The sequence below is a fragment of the Mobula hypostoma genome, chromosome 2 (genome assembly GCF_963921235.1).
Source record: "Mobula hypostoma chromosome 2, sMobHyp1.1, whole genome shotgun sequence".
NCBI lineage: Eukaryota > Metazoa > Chordata > Chondrichthyes > Myliobatiformes > Myliobatidae > Mobula > Mobula hypostoma.
Window position 1 is genome coordinate 67,982,286 of NC_086098.1, and position 18,603 is coordinate 68,000,888.

At 39.4% G+C, this 18,603-nt stretch overlaps 1 protein-coding gene across 1 annotated transcript in view; it reads left to right on the forward strand.

The window, feature by feature from the left end:
• eipr1 (EARP complex and GARP complex interacting protein 1) overlaps positions 1 to 14,634 on the forward strand; it is a 129,449-nt gene extending 114,815 nt beyond the window's left edge. The window contains exons 8-9 of the mRNA XM_063038424.1: positions 3,776 to 3,943; positions 14,319 to 14,634. Coding sequence (XP_062894494.1) covers positions 3,776 to 3,943; positions 14,319 to 14,490 — 340 coding nt within the window. The 3' untranslated portion in view covers positions 14,491 to 14,634. The remainder of the gene's footprint in view (positions 1 to 3,775; positions 3,944 to 14,318) is intronic.
• The last annotated feature ends 3,969 nt before the right edge of the window (positions 14,635 to 18,603 follow it).

Genomic DNA, 18,603 nt, shown 5'->3' on the forward strand with positions numbered 1-18,603 from the left:
TCCCGATAATGTCCTCAATAATCTCCCCACATCATCATCAACTACCCCCTCCCCCAGTCACAGTTTTAACCATCCATTTATGTAGGTTAATAGACATGGACCAACTTTCTACCAAGCTACCTCTCCTAGGGGTGTGGGAGAAAACCCTCGCAGTCATGAAAAATGTGCAGCCACTACACTGAAGGATCGAATGAGGCAGCGGTTCCACTGGCCTCGCCACAGTGCTATGTGGACATGAGGGTGGGATTGTCTTGCTACTATCCTATCTTTGGATTTTTTTTCTCTGATAATATGTTAACATTAGTTTGATTGTTCCTGATCTGATTGGCTTATCAAATTATAAAACTGGTCACTTTTAGTTCACGTACTCTGGCAAATACAAGATAGTATTGTGTTCGTGCTGTGGCTGAAGAGTTACAATTTCCATTTAAAACCTGTTCTGCTATTGAGGGTCCAAAGTGAGCTTCTTCCTGTTGGACACCAGAACATCAACACTCCAGGTTTGCTCTTTAAGTACAAGCCAGTGATAACACAGCATCCCAGAGTTAACAAGGACAACTGACAACTGAGCTTGAGATAACAGTTACAATTTTTGTTGAGTAATTTCTGATGGAGGGTGTGTGTGTGTGTGTGTGCGCGTGTGTGTGTGCACGCGCGCGCGCGCTTGCACCTGGCTGCCGTGGTTGCCTCTGCATATTAGATAAGGATGCACTCAGACTAAACTGCAGTATCCTTTTTGCCATTTAACAGTCTGTCAGTTCTCAGAGTGAGAAAGCACATTGTAAACAACCTAACTTTCAGTTTCATTATTCAGAAAAATTACTTTTTTTTTTGCTCAGCATGACAAAAATTACTTTTTTAAACAAAGTGTATTTTATTGTGCATAATACTTAGAAATATACAAATCATATAATGCATTGTGACTGAAAACTTTGATGGGTGGGTTAGTAAGTTTGCAGATTTTTTTATTTAAGTGCAATCGTGAACAATAGCCAGATCAGAAATGCTGATCAACTCAACTAGTTCCCAAAGAGAACTCCCAAAGATGGGCCATTCAGATAGTTCACTGCTAAAGATTGGTTGCATTGTACAAATGTATAGTGTAGCAGATTTCCAAAGGATACAGCAGGATGCAAATCAATTGTAATATGGGTGGAGAAGTGGCAGTAGGAGATTAATCTGGCTAAGTTTGAGCTGCTGCTCTTTGGGATGTCCCTATCCTGGGGTCCAGTACCAGCCTGATTTTCCCAGTTCACCTGCATGTTGAAATCCCCCATAACTGCGAAATTTCCTTTGCCACATGCCATTGTTAACTCCCTATTCAACTTGCACCCAATATCCATGCTACTGTTTGGGGGCCTGTAGATAACACCTATTAGGGTCTTTTTGCCCTTACTGTTCCTCAGTTCTATCCACACTGACTCTACTTCTCCTGATTCTATGTCCCCCCCTTGCAAGGGACTGAATCTCATTCCTCACCAACAGGGCCACCCCACCCCCTCTGCCTACCTTTCTGTCCCTTCGATAGCACGTATACCCTTGTACATTCAATTCCCAGGTCTGATCCCCCTGCAGCCATGTCTTCGTTATCCCAACAACATCATAGTTACCCATTCGCACCTGAGCTTCAAGCTCATTTGTAGGTCAAGTATTTTATGCAGAGTGCTCGGGCCTGGAATGTGCTGTCAGGGACGTTAGTAGTGGCAAGTACTATAGAGGCATTTAAGACGTTCTTTGATAGGCATGTGAATATGCAGAGAATGGAGAGATACAGACTCTTGTAATCAGAAGAGACTGTTTAGACTTTTAGTTTAATTAATTTGGCATATCCTCGTCTGAAGGCCTTGTTCTTGTGCTGTACTGCTCTGTGTTCAAAGGCCCAGATACCGGCACCAGAAAGTTAACTTTTACAGAATGAAATTCAGAGGGAAGTAACCGGTTTTATTTTCCTGAGATTGACTCTCTGCTTCTATCCCATCAGAATTGCTTATTTGTTTTCTAACTTGGATGTTTGATGTGAAACTTGAAAAAAATATCTTAAATGTTTTTGGAAGGCTAAAAAATCTGGCACATGTATTTTCACACTTTGAATTTGACTGAATATACCCGTTGCTCTAAAGGTCCAGTGATCCAATATTCATTACCACACAATGTTCAAAGCAGCCAGTGTTTTTGGATGGGTAATTTGCAGATCTCCATGTACATTTTTGTACAAAATGTACTACAATCTTTGCCTCCATGATTTTTCAAAATAAGAGTAAGTGTAGAGACTAGATGAGGAAATTACGTGGGGGAAAATCAAAGTGGGGGTGGAGGGTGGAAGAAAGTGATGGGGTAAGAGATCACGATGCAGTATGAGGATTACAGTAGGGTTAGGAAATGCAAGAAGGCCAGAATGACCAAGCAAAAACTGGGAATTGAATGGAGGGAGATGAAAAGATTGATGTCACAGTGAAACTGATTTTCTCTGTGTATGTGTATAGGACGGCACAGTAGCTAGCACAATGCTTTACGGTACAGGCAACCTGTTCTCCTCCTGACAGTGCGGGTTTCTTCCGGTTGCTCCAGTTTTCTCCCACAGTTCAAAGACGTACCGGTCGGTAGGTTAATTGGTCATTTTAAGTTGTCCTGTGATTAGGCTACCATTTAATTGGAGGATTGCTGGGTGGCGTGGCCGGAAGGGCTTATTCCACACTGTATCTCAATCATTCAATCAATAAATGAATAAATGATTGCTTGGGGAAGCTCTTAGTGATCTGTGGAAATGCTCTGTACATTCCCCAGTGATGTCAGCTTTCTCATGAAAATTGGATCATTCAATGCAAAGATTTTATATACTGCGATTCAAAGCATAATAATTGATTTTCCTTTGGGTATGTGTTAAACTACATGAGCAGTTAATAAATTTAAAGATTTCAAATTATATGAAACAATGCAATTAGTTAACTCAGAGAACGCTACTGTAACTTAAAGAAAACTTGGTGGTAGAAATGTCTTCATTTTTGTGTGATAAATGAGTATTACAGTAGTAGCTGACTTTTGTACTCTGCTTTCAAGCTTGAATTGCATCACTATTGTGCTCTCCTTTCCTTACCAAATCTTGTTTTCTTTATTGGTTTGTGTTTATTTAACACTTACTTTGTTATTAACTACAGAGTTCTTCTGCTGGAGATTGGTACATGTATCAGTCTTTTTCCTTTTATTTTCTCCAATGAGCTTTAATTTTCAATAATACAATTTGTACTAGACAATTTTTTTAAAATACTGCCTGCAGGTAATACAATCCAGCACAAGTAGTGAAGGTGCCAAACAGTATTTCCTTCCCCTGTTCCTTCATATTCCTCACTAACCAAATTTATGATTTCAGCACTCATTTTTAAATGCTTTACAGCAGAGCCGTAGATTATTGCCATTTTAACTCATTTAATCTCTCCTGCTGGCCTCATAATTTCTGAACCTACCTGGAATTTAACATGGAGAGTGGCTTTGCAGATTTTCTAAAGGGTTCCACTGCCTGATTAGTCTGTGGCGTGCTGATCTGATGGACAGGAAGACTAAAGGTGAATTTGGAGCAAGTCATAATGTTAATGGTTAGGTAAACCTGTGCAAAGCTAATTTCTTAGCCGTAATATCCAACCTTTGGCAAAATAATTAATCAGTCAACAGTACAGGCAAGTATATAGCTACACTGTGATCTCTTTTTATGTATTAAAAGTATTCAGTAAAGTTGTTCTCTATGATTCCTACAAAAATATTTCTCTCCTTCTGTATGCAGGGTCTGGAGTGTCCGATACAATCATTCACATGATCAGTTAGTGTTGACTGCCAGCAGTGACAGCAGAGTCATTCTTTCCAACATGGTGTCTATTTCGTCAGAGCCCTTCGGCCACTTAATGGATGATGATGATTTAAGTGACCAAGAGGAGAACCAGCATGAAGAGAAGTATGTCACTATTCACATAATTATATCCTTTGAAAGACTGTCTTTTAAAGTGTATGAGAAGTTCTATAGTAATATCAACAACTACTGCATGTGAATAGTTTTGTAATATTTTGGTAATTTTCTGGCTATGGTTTAGAGAAGGAACTCCTGAAGAAACCTTCCCCATTTTCACAAAGAGTGGTTCATGCTTTGGGAGAAGCAAGAATGATTACTGCCTTGCCCACACCACAAGATCCAAGAGAAAATTCCACGGATTATCACTGATCTTAATTCTACTCATACTTTCAATATGAGTTTGTGGGAATAGAAAATGTGGTTTCAAAAATAAAACTGTAAATTTTAGATGAATTTAAAATGTTCAAATCAATTTAAATTTTATATAAGACTGTACATGTGGAGCCTAGCCAAAAATCAAGTGGAAAAGTTAAGCTAGTAAACTTGTAGCCCTTCCTCTGTTGCTATTATCGCGAGACCTTGGGCCAGGGCAGGGCAACTTATCATCAGTAAGTTGATAAAACCTACAATTAATTTCATTTGTAAATTACCTTCAATTAACCATTGTCGTTTGTAACAGGTCGGTCACAAATACCCAAGACAAATTGAACTTGTGCTTTATTGCAGCAATTAAATCATACTGATCAGCTTTCAAGAGATAAGATAGCACAGCCAAGAAGTGTTGAGTTCATAGAACAATGTCCTTCCATTTTAGGACTGGCATTGGACTTCAGATTGGTTCTTTCTGTTTCTGGAACCAGTTCCTCATGGTTGTGAAGATTACTGCTAAAGACTAATGTTTTGTATAAAAGTTTGCTAGCACTGGACAAAAGTCAGGTTCTGTCATCTCTTTTCATTCTGTGTTATCCATAATGTTAACAGCCAGATAAGATGTTTCTGCATCTTGGATTAATTTATGTTAGCCATTTCTCTATTTCCTGTTCACTGTGCCTTTGCACATGGAGCACAAAAAATAGAGAGCAGAACTGCGCAGGAACAGGCCTTTTGACCTTCGATGTGTGGGCCAAACCTGACGCTGAATTAAACTAATTTCTTGTGCCTGTACATGAATCATATCCTTCCATTTGCTGCATATTCATGTGTCTATCAGTCTTGTAAATGCCACTGACAAATCTGTTTTCACCACTACTTTTGACAGCTGATTCCAGGCACCTACTATTCTCTGCATTTTTATAAAACAAAATCTCTCCCCTCCCCCACCTTGAATGGATGTCCTCTAATACTCAACATCTCTATAGTGGAAAGAAGTTTCTGACAGTCTACTATACCTTCCATAATTTTATAATCTTCAAAAGGTCCTCCCCTAGCTCCAAATTTGCACATGCTCTCCTTCCAGCTCATACCTTATAACCAAGTAGCATTCTGGTGAACCTCCTCTACACCATTTCCAAAGCCTCCACATCAAGTGTGGTCTAACCAAAATTTTATCTTGCTGCAATATGACTTCAGATATGATGTCAGATAGTAGAGAGCACCCCTGTGGCCATCCACCTCAGTAATCATTATCTCGTTTTGGATGCTGTTGTTGGGGGGGGTGCGGTGACCTGAGAGGATGGCCACGGTGATTGGGTTTCTGGCACTGAGCCTGGTTTCCTGGTGCAGAAGGGAGAGAAGAAGATGAGGAATGTGGTAGTCATAGGGGATTCCATAGTGAGGGGAACAGACAACAGGTTCTGTCAGCCTGATAGAGGTACCCGCATGGTTTGTTGCCGAGGTATAAGATGTCTTGGATCGGGTGCAGAGTATTCTGAAGAGAGAGAGTGAACAGCCAGAAGTCTTGTTACACATTGGTACTAATGACATAGGTAGAAAAGGGAGGAGGTCTGGAAGAGAGAATTCGGGGAGTTAGGTAGTAAACTGAAAAGCAGGACTTCCAGGGTAGTAATCTTGGGATTGCTGCCTGTGCCATCTGCTAACGAACGCAAGAATAGCATGATCAGACATATCAATGCATGGCTGAGAGAATGGTGTAAGGGGCAGGGCTTCAGGTTCCTGGATCATTGGGGCCTCTTCTGGGGGAGGTACGGCCTGTACAAAAAGGATGGGTTACACCTGAGCCCAAAGGAGTCCAATATCCTAGCAGGCAGGTTTCATAGAGCTGTTAGGGAGGGTTTAAACGAATTTGGCAGGGGGATGGGAACCAGAGTGATAGGACTGAGGAAGGGGAAAACAGAAATAAATTGAAGATAGCGTGCAACAGAGATGATAGGAAGGATAGGCAGGAGATGAGGCATAATCACAGCCAGTGGGATGATTTACAACAGAAAGCAACTGGACTGAAAGTGTTATATTTGAATGCACACAGCATAAAAAATAAAATGGATGATCTTGAAATTCAGCTGCAGATTGGCAGGTATGACGTTGTGGCCATCTCTGAAACTTGGCTAAAGGATGGCTCACATTGGGAGCTGAATGTCCAAGAGTATATGGTGTATCGGAAATATAGGTTAGTAGGCAGAGGGGGTGGTGTGGCCCCGATTATAGGAAATAATACTAAATCATTAGAAAGGGATGATCGGTAGGTGTAGAGTCTCTATGGGTTGAGTTCAGAAATGGCAAGGGTAAAAGGACCCTATTGGCAGTTGTATACAGGCTCCAAACAGTAGCCAGGATGAGGATTACAAATTATAGTAGGAGACAGAAAAGGCATATCACAAGGGCAACATCATGATAATCATTGGGGATTTTAACATGAAAGTGGATTGGGAAAACCAGGCCAGTACTGGACCTCAAGAGAGAGAATTTGTAGTATATCTAAGGGATGGCTTTTTAGAACAGCTTGTTGTTGAGCCCACTAGGGGATCGGCTGTGCTGGATTGAGTGTTGTGCAATGATCCGGAGGTGATAAGAGAGCTTAAGGTTAAGAAACCCTGAGGGAACAGTGATCACAATATGATCGAGTTCTCTTTGAAATTTGAGAAGGAGAAACTAAATTCCAATGTGTAGGTATATCGATGGAATAAAGGAAATTACAATGGCATGAGAAGGGAACTGCCAAAGTTGACCGGAAAGGGACACCAGCAGGAAGGACAGAAGATCAGCAATGGCTGTAGTTTCTACGAAAAATGAGGGAAGTGCAAGACAGATATATTCCAAATAAGGAATTTTCGAATGGAAGGGGGACACTACCGTGGCTGACAAGTGAAGTCAAAGCCAAAGTAAAAACAAAAGAGACGGCAAACAAGCAAGCCAAAGCTTGTGGGGAGATAGAGGATTGAGAAGCTTTTAAAAACTTGCAGAAGGAAGCTAAGAAGGTCATTAGGAAGGAAAAGATGAATTATGGAAGGAAGCTGGTGACTAATATCAAAGAAGAAACTAAAAGCTTTTAGAGTATATAAAGGGTAAAAGAGAGTTGAGGGTAGATATAGGACCAATAGAAAATGATGCTGGAGATATTGTAATGAGAGACGCAGAGATGGCAAAGGAACTGAATGAGTATTTTGCATCATTCTTCACAGTGGAAGACATCTGCAGTATACCAGACGTTCAAGAATGTTGGGAGAGTAAAGTAGAACCATAGAAACAAAGTAGGTGCAGTGAAAATTATGACTGAGAAGATGCTCAAGGAAGCTTAATGGACTGAGGGTAGATAAATCTTCTGGACCTGATGGAATGCACCCTCAAGTTCTGAAGGAAGTAGCTGGAGAGATTGTGGAGGCATTAACAGTGACCTTTCAAGAATCGATAGATTCTGACATTGTACCAGATGACTAGAAAATAGCAAATGTTATTCCGCTATTTAAGAAGGGTGGGAGGCAGCAGAAAGGAAACTATAGACCTGTCAGCCTGACATCAGTGGTTGGGAAGTTGTTGGAATCGATTGTTAGGGATGAGATTATGGAATACCTGGAGGCACATGACAAGATAGGCCAAAGCCAGCATAGCTTCCTGAAAGGAAAATCCTGCCTGACTAACTTACTGCGATTGTTTGAGGAAATTACAAGCAGGGTAGACAAAGAAGATGCAGTAGATGTGGTGTACTTGGATTTTGAGAAGGCCTTTGACAAGGTGTCACATATGAGGCTGCTTAGTAAGCTAAGAGCCCATGGAATTACAGGGAAGTTACTTGCATGGATGGAGCATTGGCTGATCAGCAGAAAACAGAGAGCGGGAATAAAGGGATTCTCTTCTGGCTGGCTGCCGGTTACCAGTGGAGTTCCACAGGGGTCGGTGTTGGGATCGCTGCTTTTTACAATGTATGTCAATGATGTGGACTATGGGATTAATGGATTTGTGGCTGAATTTGCAGATGATACGAAGATAGGTGGAGGAGAGAGACTTATAGTTTAGGGGAATTGGCAGAGAAGTGGCAAATGAAATACAATGTTGGAAAGTGTATGGTCATGCACTTGGTGGAAGAAATAAATGGGCAGACTATAATTTAGATGGGGAGAGAATTCAAAATGCAGAGATGCAAAGGGATTTGGGAGTCCTTGTGCAGGATTCCCTAAAGGTTAACCTCCAGGTTGAGCTGGTGGTGGAAGATGAATGCAATGTTGGGATTCATTTCTAGAGGTATAGAACATAAGAGCAGGGGTGTGATGTTGAGGCTCTATAAGGCACTCGTGAAACCACACTTGGAGTATTGTGTGCGGTTTCGGGCTCCTTATTTTAGAAGGGATATGCTGGCATTGGAGAAGGTTCAGAAAAGGTTCATGAGAATGATTCCAAGAATAAAGTGTTACTGTTTGAGGAACGTCTCATTTAAACTGTGTAGTTTCTTTTTAAATCTTTTTATTGAATAAGTATACAAAAAGGTAAGCCATAAAGGCACTAATACACTGTTAGAATATAATAAAATTACAGGAGATATTAATACAAAAAAAAGATACAAACAATGTAATTTAAACATAACATACTAAGGTAACATAATAGTATACTAATTTATATATATATATATATCAATAGAGAAAAGGAAAAAAAAACCCCAAAAAAACCACCGTGCAACTAACTAAAAGCAAAGCAAAGCAATGGGCTAACTTGGAACCAAGCAGAGTTAAAAAAACTTAAAATCACGTCCTTAATCCCGACCTCCATTAAAAACAGTAAAAAAAAACAAGAAGGGTATATGAATATGGAGCAAAAAAAGAGGAGAAAAAAAATTACATTAAATGAAAATATTGAATAAAAGATCTCCAGGTCTGTTCAAATTTAAGTGAGGAATCATAAAGATTGCTTCTAATTTTCTCCAAATTCAAGCATAATATCGTCTGAGAAAACCAAAAAAAGGTAGTTGGAGCATTAAGCTCTTTCCAATGTTGTAAGATACATCTTTTCGCCATTAAAGTAAGAAATGCGATCATTCTACGGGCTGAAGGGGAAAGATTACTGGAAATTTTAGGTAGTCCAAAGATAGCAGTAATAGGGTGAGGAGAGATATCTATATTCAATACCTTGGAGATAATATTAAAAATGTCTCTCCAAAAAGTTTCCAGAGTAGGACAAGACCAAAACATATGAGTTAAAGAGGCTATCTGCCCCGGACATCTATCACAAAAAGGATTAATATGAGAATAAAAGCGAGCTAATTTATCTTTGGACATATGTGCTCTATGAACAACTTTAAATTGAATTAGGGAATGTTTAGCACAAATAGAGGAAGTATTGACTAATTGTAAAATCTGCCCCCAGTCATCCACGGAAATGATAGACCCCAATTCCTGTTCCCAATCTACTCTAATCTTATCAAATGGAGCTTTCCTAAGTTTCATAATAATATAATAAATCATAGCCGATGCACCTTTCTGACATGGATTAAGGTTAATTATAGTATCTAAAATGTACGTAGGAGGAAGGATTGGAAAAGAAGGAAGTATAGTACTTAGGAAATTTCTAACTTGTAGATATCTAAAAAAATGTATTCTTGATAAATTATATTTATTAGATAATTGTTCAAAAGACATAAGGGAACCTAAACTGTGTAGTTTCATCGACCTGCACTCAGCCCATAGTCCTCAATACCATCCTTGTACCTGCCCAAACAAATGTTGAAATTGAAATCGCATCCTCCACTTGTGCTGGAAGCTCGTTCCATACTCTCACCACCCTCTGAGTGAAGTTTCCCCATGTTCCCCTTAAACTTCTCACCTTTCATCTTTAACCCATGACCACTAGTTCTAGTCCCATACAACCTCAGTGGAAGAGCCTTCTTGTATTTACCCTGTTTATACCCTTCATAATTTTGATTCCCTCTATCAAATCTCTCCTCAATCTTCTATGTTCTAGGGAATAATGTTCTATCCTATTCAATCGTTCCTGATAACTCAGGTCCTCCAGTCCCAGCAACTTACTTGTAAAATTTCTTTGTACTGTTTCAACCTTATTTACATCATTTCTGCAGGGAGATGACCAAAACTGCAGACAATACTCCAAATTAGGCCTCACTAATGTCTATTACAACTTCAACACAACATGCCAACACTTGTACTTTAATGTGCCAGAAGCTTTCTTTATGACCCTATCTACCTATTATGTCGCTTCCATGAAATTATGGACCTGTATTCCCAGATCCCTTTGCTCCATGGATTCCTCAGTGCCCGACCGCTCACTGTGTAGGACCTACTGTGATTGATCCTCGCAAAGTGCAACACCTCACACTTGCCTGTATTAAATTCCATCTGCTATTTTTCAGCCCATTTTCCCAGATGATCCAAATCTCATTGCAAGCTTTGACGATCTTCCTCAGTCTACGGTGCCCCCGGTCTTGGTGTCATTTGCAAGCTTGCTGATTGGGTTTACTACATTATTATCCAGATTATTGATATAGATGACAAACAACAACAGACTAACCACTGATCTCTGTAGCACACAACTAGTCATAGGCCCCCAGTCAGAGAGGCAACCACTTACTGCTGCTACTTTCTGGCTTTCCCCACAAAGTCAGTATCAATGCTATGAGCACAGGAGGTGTATCCGTTTGGGTTACCCGGAGAAATTGGTGGTAGCAGAACATTGCATTCACAAAGGCCATAGGATTGACTTCGATGCACAAAACTACTGTGCCGCGCCAATGGGTTTTTGGACCACCTGGTGAAAGAAGCCATTGAAATAGAACTAGAGGAAAAGAATTTTAACAAAGAGGAAGGTCTCACTCTAAGTAAGAACTGCAATTTGATTGTAAGCAAGGACAGCAGAAACCTGATTGGATGTGGATTAACCAATCAGGAGGGACGAACGACAGGGGTATATATACCACTGGACTAGACGTGTCTAGGCATCATCCCTGATGAAGATGGCTGAGTTTGTCATCGAAATATCGGCTAAATTCGATACCTGTACTAGGCTGGAAGCCCGAGGAGAGTTTATTCATCATATATGCTGGGAAAGCACTAGAACCTTTTGCAATGCAGAGTAGGTGTAACAGCTACTCAAAAGGTGCTTTGTGAGTAACATCAAACTGCAAGATCATAACGAGACAGATTGTGAGGTCAAGCCACAACTGTACTTTCAAAATGCATGGAATTAAAAACTAGACTTTGTGTTTCAGGGTTTTCCAATTAATTTTAAATACGCACAACCTATCTAGATTAGCTACTGATTAAAAACACTCAGTGACCATTTTATTAGGTACCTCCTGTACCCAATAAAGTAGCCATTGAGTGTATGTTTGTGATCTTGTGTTGCTGTAGCCCATCCACTTCAAGATTCAATGTGTTGTGCAGTCACAGATGCTCATCTTTACATTCCTGTTGTAACGCATGGATATTTGAGTTACTGTCACCTTCCTGTCTGTTTAACCAGTCTGGCCATTCTCCTCTGATCTCTTTCATTAGCAAGGCATTTATGTCCAGAGAACTGCTGTTTACTGGATGTTTTTTGTTTGTCACACCATCCTCTGTAAACTCTAGAGATGGTTGAGCATGAAAATCCCTGGAGATTAGCAGTTTCTGAGATACTTAAACCACTCTACCTGGCATTAACCAGTTTTCTACAGTCAAAGTCACTTAGAGCAAATTTCTTCCCCAATCTGATGTTTAATATGAATAACAATTGAAGCTCTTGACCATGTCTGCATGTTTTTATGCATAGAGTTGCTGTCACATGATTCATTGATTAGATATTTGCAATAATGAGCAGGTGCACAGGTGTACCAAATAAAGTGGCCACTGAGTGTACATGCTTGAAATGTTATTAACAGATGAAAACATTGATCTTTTGCATTAGTGTAAATGCTTTTAGTGTCATTGTTCAGATTTACTGATCCTTGAGGATGGCTTTTCACATTACTGTTAATGACATTTTTATGGCTAATAGTTCCAACTTAAATTTAATTAAGCTGTTTATCACTTAACATGTTGGCTATATAGGTGGTAACCTGCACAAAAACAAAAATTTTAGAAAGAAATACAGGAATGTCATATGGAAGGTTACTCTGTCATAAAAATGATCATATTCATTTTTACTCTGAAGGTTACTTGTCACATAATGATGTTCCTTGAGCACTGTCCAAAGTTTAAAACTCAAAGCTCGTTGTCTACCTTGACTTTTCATTCAAAAATGGTTCCAGTAATCCTACAGGAAAAACTCAAATCTGTCATAATGAAGATCTGTTTGAAAATAAATTAAAGCATTAGGAAGAAAACTACAAAGAACAATTAAACACAAAAAATCTATTTAAATAGCTTCCATCATGGTACTGAAATATCCCAAAACCAATGAAGTACATTTCATGTATACTCACTATGAGAAAATAGTGTGGTCTTAACAATGAAATGAATAACTACATAATCTTCTTTATTGATTGCATTCAGTTGGTAAATGAATGTCAGCACACTGCAACAACCTTGCTGCTCTTCAAATAATGCCACAAGATTCTTTCTGTACACTTGAGTAGGTTGATGAGCCTTGGTTTAATAACACGTGAAAGTTGTTGCAGCACTCAATCTGTTCAAATATGCCAGGTTAGGTTTTGTGTTCAATTCGGAGAGCAGGATTTGAACCCTTATTCTTTGCGTGAGCATTTTCTTCACTTTAAGTATTCATTTAATTTTTTTGGGGGGGGATATATCTTGCGAGTTTATTTTCCTTCCAACTTAATGAAAAACAACTAACTAGTTCCTTTTATTTATTGATTATCTCACTGCTAAATAAAAGATGGTGGGGGGCGTTGGTGGTTGTGGTTGTGAGAGATGCTGAGAATATTGGGTATTCCTACCTTCATCTTCATCAGGTAATAGTGCCCTATTAAGAGCAGCAAGAGCTTCAGACTCCTCAATACCCAGAGCCTGGACTGACACCAACCTACTGCCCTCTACTGTGCCTATTGTCTTGTTTATTATTTATCGTAATGCCTGCACTGTTTTGTGCACTTTATGCTATCCTGGGTAGGTCTGTAGTCTAGTGTAGTTTTTGTGTTGTTTTACGTAGTTCAGTGTAGTTTTTGTATTGTTTCATATAGCACCATGGTCCTGAAAAATGTCTCATTTTTACTGTGTACTGTACCAGCAGTAATGGTCGAAATGACAATAAAAAGTGACTTGACTTGAAAACAAAATTGCACATTGAATTTGTCTGCAATAAAAGTGCCAATGGTTATTTTGCTGTGGAGAAAGAAATTTAGGAATATGTTTTACAGGACATTAATAAGAAACAAGGGGAAGATTAGAGATGAGACAAAAGTAAAGGACATTGTATGTGGACATTGAACTCGAGAAGCTTGGATTCTCTTCCATTATATGAGGACCCATAGCATACTGTATCGTGCATGATTATTATATATAAAGGAATTTCTGCTGTTGGGGATAGAGTAATTTATTGGTGTGTGAGAAATGAAATAATTGCATACTTTGAACTGAAAGTGTAATGTAAACTATATAACTCACAAACTTGCTCCTTAAGATGGGTATTGGAGGAGCATATACTGATAATAATGATTGCAAAATTAGATGAAATTTCAGGAATTTACAGTGGGAAAGTTTTGTCCAAGTGTGACCATGCATTGCAACAAAGTAAGTTATGGACAGGAAGTACACACTTATGTTAACTTTGGAAATACAAAGGGAAGGGAGCGCAGTAATTGCAGATGCATTTATTCCAGAGTAATTGCCCCTAATGGAAGTGGTTATGACAGATAATATCCATTAACATCCATTCATTGAATCAAAAATACAAAGAGGCTTAATAATTTGTCCTGAGTCACCTGTAGGAAAATTAATAACATTGACTGTGTGAGTACACTGTGCAAGAAACTTGGTGGCTTTAATCACGCACCAACACGATTATGCAATAAGTACTACAAAATAATGTAATTGAAGGTAGTATTCCATTAGGTTGTATTTTTAAGCTATGTAGGCACCTACCAGGAGATATCTACCAGGTGCTAAAAGTATTTAGTGATTAATTTATTGATTTTTCTTCGTAGGAAAGAGCCACTACAGGATAGCATAATAGCTACGTATGAAGAACACGAGGATAGCGTCTATGCAGTGGAATGGTCCTCCGCTGATCCATGGTTGTTTGCATCTTTAAGCTATGATGGAAGACTTGTGATAAACCGGGTACCAAGAGCATTAAAGTATCGTATTTTGTTGTAACTTCGCAGTAAAGTAGTTTCAGTTTTTGTTCTTAAACGATATAATTATAATTTTTGTTATATAAACTCTGAAAATAACAACATTGAACTGTAATATATCTGCTGCATTGCTGAGAAGAATAAATAATGGCAAACATAAATTTGATGTATTTGGCATTGGTATTAGTTTATTATCACATGTAACAATACAGTATAAAAGCTTGCCTTGCACACTGTTCATACAGATTAAATCATTAAACAGTGCAGAATGAAGTGTAAAATTTCTGAAAAAGTGCATTGCAGATAAATGATAAAGTGCAAGATCACAACAGATAGATTTACACTAATTTGTTAAGAAACTGAATAACATTCTAATGGTATATACTTCAGTGTCTTTCATAGACCACACTGAAATAGGTTTAGCTTGTATATTTAATCTCCAGATGGGGGTTTTACAACTTATTCCCCATTCAGAAGAGGAGTATATTAGCCAGAATATCAGCCCAAACTTAACAATATAACATTCAACACTGACTGGCTCCTTTCCACATTCTCAGTAGCTTACGAAGCATTGTAGCACAAAGTGATTAATCATCTCCAGTGTAGTAATCACTGGATTACTGCCTGTGCCACGTGCCAGTGAGGGTAAGAATAGGGTGATTTGTCAGGTGAATTCAAGCAGGGGGGCAGGGTTTCAGAATTCTGGATCATTGTAATCTCTTCAGGCGAAGGTAGGACCAGTACGAAAAGAACAGGTTAGACCTGACCTCGAGGGGTACAATCCATAGAGGAATGAGGGGAGATTTGATAGAGGTATATAAAATTATGATGGGTATAGACAGAGTGAATGCAAGTAGGCTTTTTCCACTGAGGCAAGGGGAGAAAAAAAACAGAGGACATGGGTTAAGGGTGAGGGGGGAAAAGTTTAAAGGGAACATTAGGGGGGGCTTCTTCACGCAGAGAGTGGTGGGAGTATGGAATGAGCTGCCAGACGAGGAGGTAAATGCGGGTTCTTTTTTAACATTTAAGAATAAATTGGACAGATACATGGATGGGAGGTGTATGGAGGGATATGGTCCGTGTGCAGGTCAGTGGGACTAGGCAGAAAATGGTTCAGCACAGCCAAGACGGGCCAAAAGGCCTGTCGCTGTGCTGTAGTTTTTCTATGATTTCTAACTATCCTTGAGGTAGGTTTGCTAGAACTGTTGGGGAGTGCTTAAACTTGCTGGAGTCTGCAGACCCAGGTCAGTTTGAATTGACAGCAACATTTCCTCCATGATATTCATCAGCACTAGTGCACCACAAGGCTGTGTGCGTAGTCCCCTGCTCAACTCACTTTACACTTACGACTGTGTGTCTAAGCACAACTTCAATGCCATATTCAAGTTTGCTGACAACACCATAGTGAAAGGCCAAATCAAAGATGGTGATGAATCAGCATTTAGGAGGGTGATTGAAAATCTGGCTGAGTGGTGCCAGAACACCAACCTCTCACTCAATGTCAGCAAGACCAAAGAGCTGATTATTGACTTCAGGAGAAGGAAACCAGAGGTCCATGAACTAGTCCTTTTCAGGGGATCAGAGGTGGAGAAGGTCAGCAACTTTAAGTTCCTTGGTGTTATTATTTCAGAGGACCAGTCCTGGGCCCAGCATTTAAGTGCAATGATGAAGAAAGCATGTCAGATTTTGCAAAGATTTGATATGACGTATAAAACGTTGACAACATTTTATAGATATGAAGTGGAGAGTATATCGACTGGCTACATCTCTGCCTGGTATGGAAACATCAATGCCCTTGAATGAAAAATCCTACAAAAGGTAGTGGATATGGCTCAGTCTATCACAGGTAAAACCCTTCTCACCGTTGAGCACATTAACTTGAAACATTGACACCAGAAAGCAGCGTTCATCATCAGGGACCCCCACCACTCTGGTCATGCTCTTTTCTTACTGTTGCCTTTAGGAAGAAGGTATAGGAGCCTCAGGACTCACACCACCAGGTTCAGAAACAGTTAATACTTGTCAATCGTCAGGCTCTTGAACCAAAGGGGATAACTTCACTCAACTTAACTTGTGTCATCATTGAAATAATCCCCCAACCTGTCGACTCAATTTCAGGAACTCTTCATGTTCTCGATATTTATTATTATTGTTATTTATCTCTTTTTGTATTTGCACAGTGTATTTTTTTTACACATCGGTTGAACACCCAAGTTGATGCGGTCTTTCAATGAACTCTATGACAGTTATTTTGCTATTATAGGTTAATTGAGTATGCCTACAAGAAAATGAATCTCAAGATTGTATATGGTGACATATATGTACTTTGATAATAAATTTACTTTGAACATTGAGCTAATTTAGCAGGGGAATGGGAACTGGAATGATAGCGCTGAGGATGGGTAGTTTGTTGTGTAAGTAATGCAATAGGTAGTGTGACTTTGAGGAAGGACAGGCAGATGATGGGGCAAATTTGCAGTTAGTGGGATAAATTGAAGTGTTACATTTTATTAATTTGTTTGTTTATTTATTGAGATACAACACAGAATAGGCACTTCCAGCCCTTTGACCCCAGCCTAATCACTGGACAATATACAGTTACCAATTAACCTCCTAATTGGTACGTATTTAAACTGTGGGAGGAAACTAGCGAAATCCCGCACATCCCGCAGGGAGGACGTACAGAATCTTTACAGGTGATGTTAGAATTCCACTCTGAACTTCTACGACCTGAGCTGTAAAATTGAAAAGGGTGATGAATACAAGACTGAAGGCATTATATTTGAATGCATGCAGTACTCAGAATAAAGTGGGTGATCTCATACTGCAGTTAGCGACGGAAGATATAACATGGGCATCATTGAATCAATGCTGAAAGAAGATCAGAGTTGGGAGCTTAACATCCAAGGATATACATTGTATCAAAAAGACAGGCAGGTAGCCAGAGTGATTGTGGTGGCCTTGTCGGTAAAACATTAAATCAAATCCTTAGAAGAGGTAACATAGGATTGGAAGATGAAGAATGCTTGTTGGTAGATTTAAAAAACTGCAAGGCTAAAAAAGACCTTGATCAGGTTATATACAGGCCACCAACCAGTAGCCAGGCTATGTGATACAAATTACAACGTGGGACAGAAAAGGTATATAAAAAGGGCAATGTTACAATAGTCATAGAGGATTTTAATATGCATGTAAATTGGAAAAATCAGGTTGGTGCTAATTCCAAGAGAGGGAATTTGTAGAATGCCTATGAGATGGCTTTTTAGAACAGCTTATGATTGAGCCCACAATGGGAAAGGCATTTCTGGATAGGGTGCTGTGTAATGAAGCTGATTTGATTAGGGAGCTTAAGATAAAAGAACCCTTTGGAGACAGCAAGCACAATATGATAGAATTCACCCTGCAGTTTGAGAATAAGAAGATAAAGTCAGATCTATCAGCATTAGAGTGGAGTAACGTGAATTACAGGGGCATGAGACAGGAGCTGGCCAAAGTTGATTGGAAGAGAACACCAGCAGGGTTGACAGCAGAACTGCCATGGCTGGGGTTTCTATGGGCTATTCTGAAGTCTCAGGATAGATACATCCCAAAGATGAAGACATATTCTAAAGGGAGAATACAGCAACCATGGCTGACAAGGGAAGCCAAAGGCAGAATAAAAAGAAAAAGGAAGGGCATATAATAGCAAAAATTAGTGGGAAGTTAGGGACTGGGAAGCTTTTAAAAATCAACAAAAGGCAACTAAAAAGCCACATGGAGAGAAAGATGAAATATGAAGGTAAGCTAAAGAATAATAGGAAAGAGGTATTCAAAAAGTTTTTTTTCAGATATTTAGAGTGAAAAAGAGGCAAGAGTGGATATTGGACTACTGGAAAATCACACTGGAGAGGTAGTAATGGAGACAAAGAAATGGAAGACGAACTGAATAAGTATTTTGTGAGTCTTCATTGCAGAAGACACTGGTAGTATGCCAGAAATTCGAGAGCGTCAGGGGGCAGAAGTGAATGTAGTTGCTATTACTAAGAAGAAGGTCTGAATCTACAGCACATTACGGGCCCTTCGGCCCACGATGTTGTGCTGACCATGTAACCTACTCTAGAAACAGCCTAGAATTTCCCTACTGCATAGCTCTATT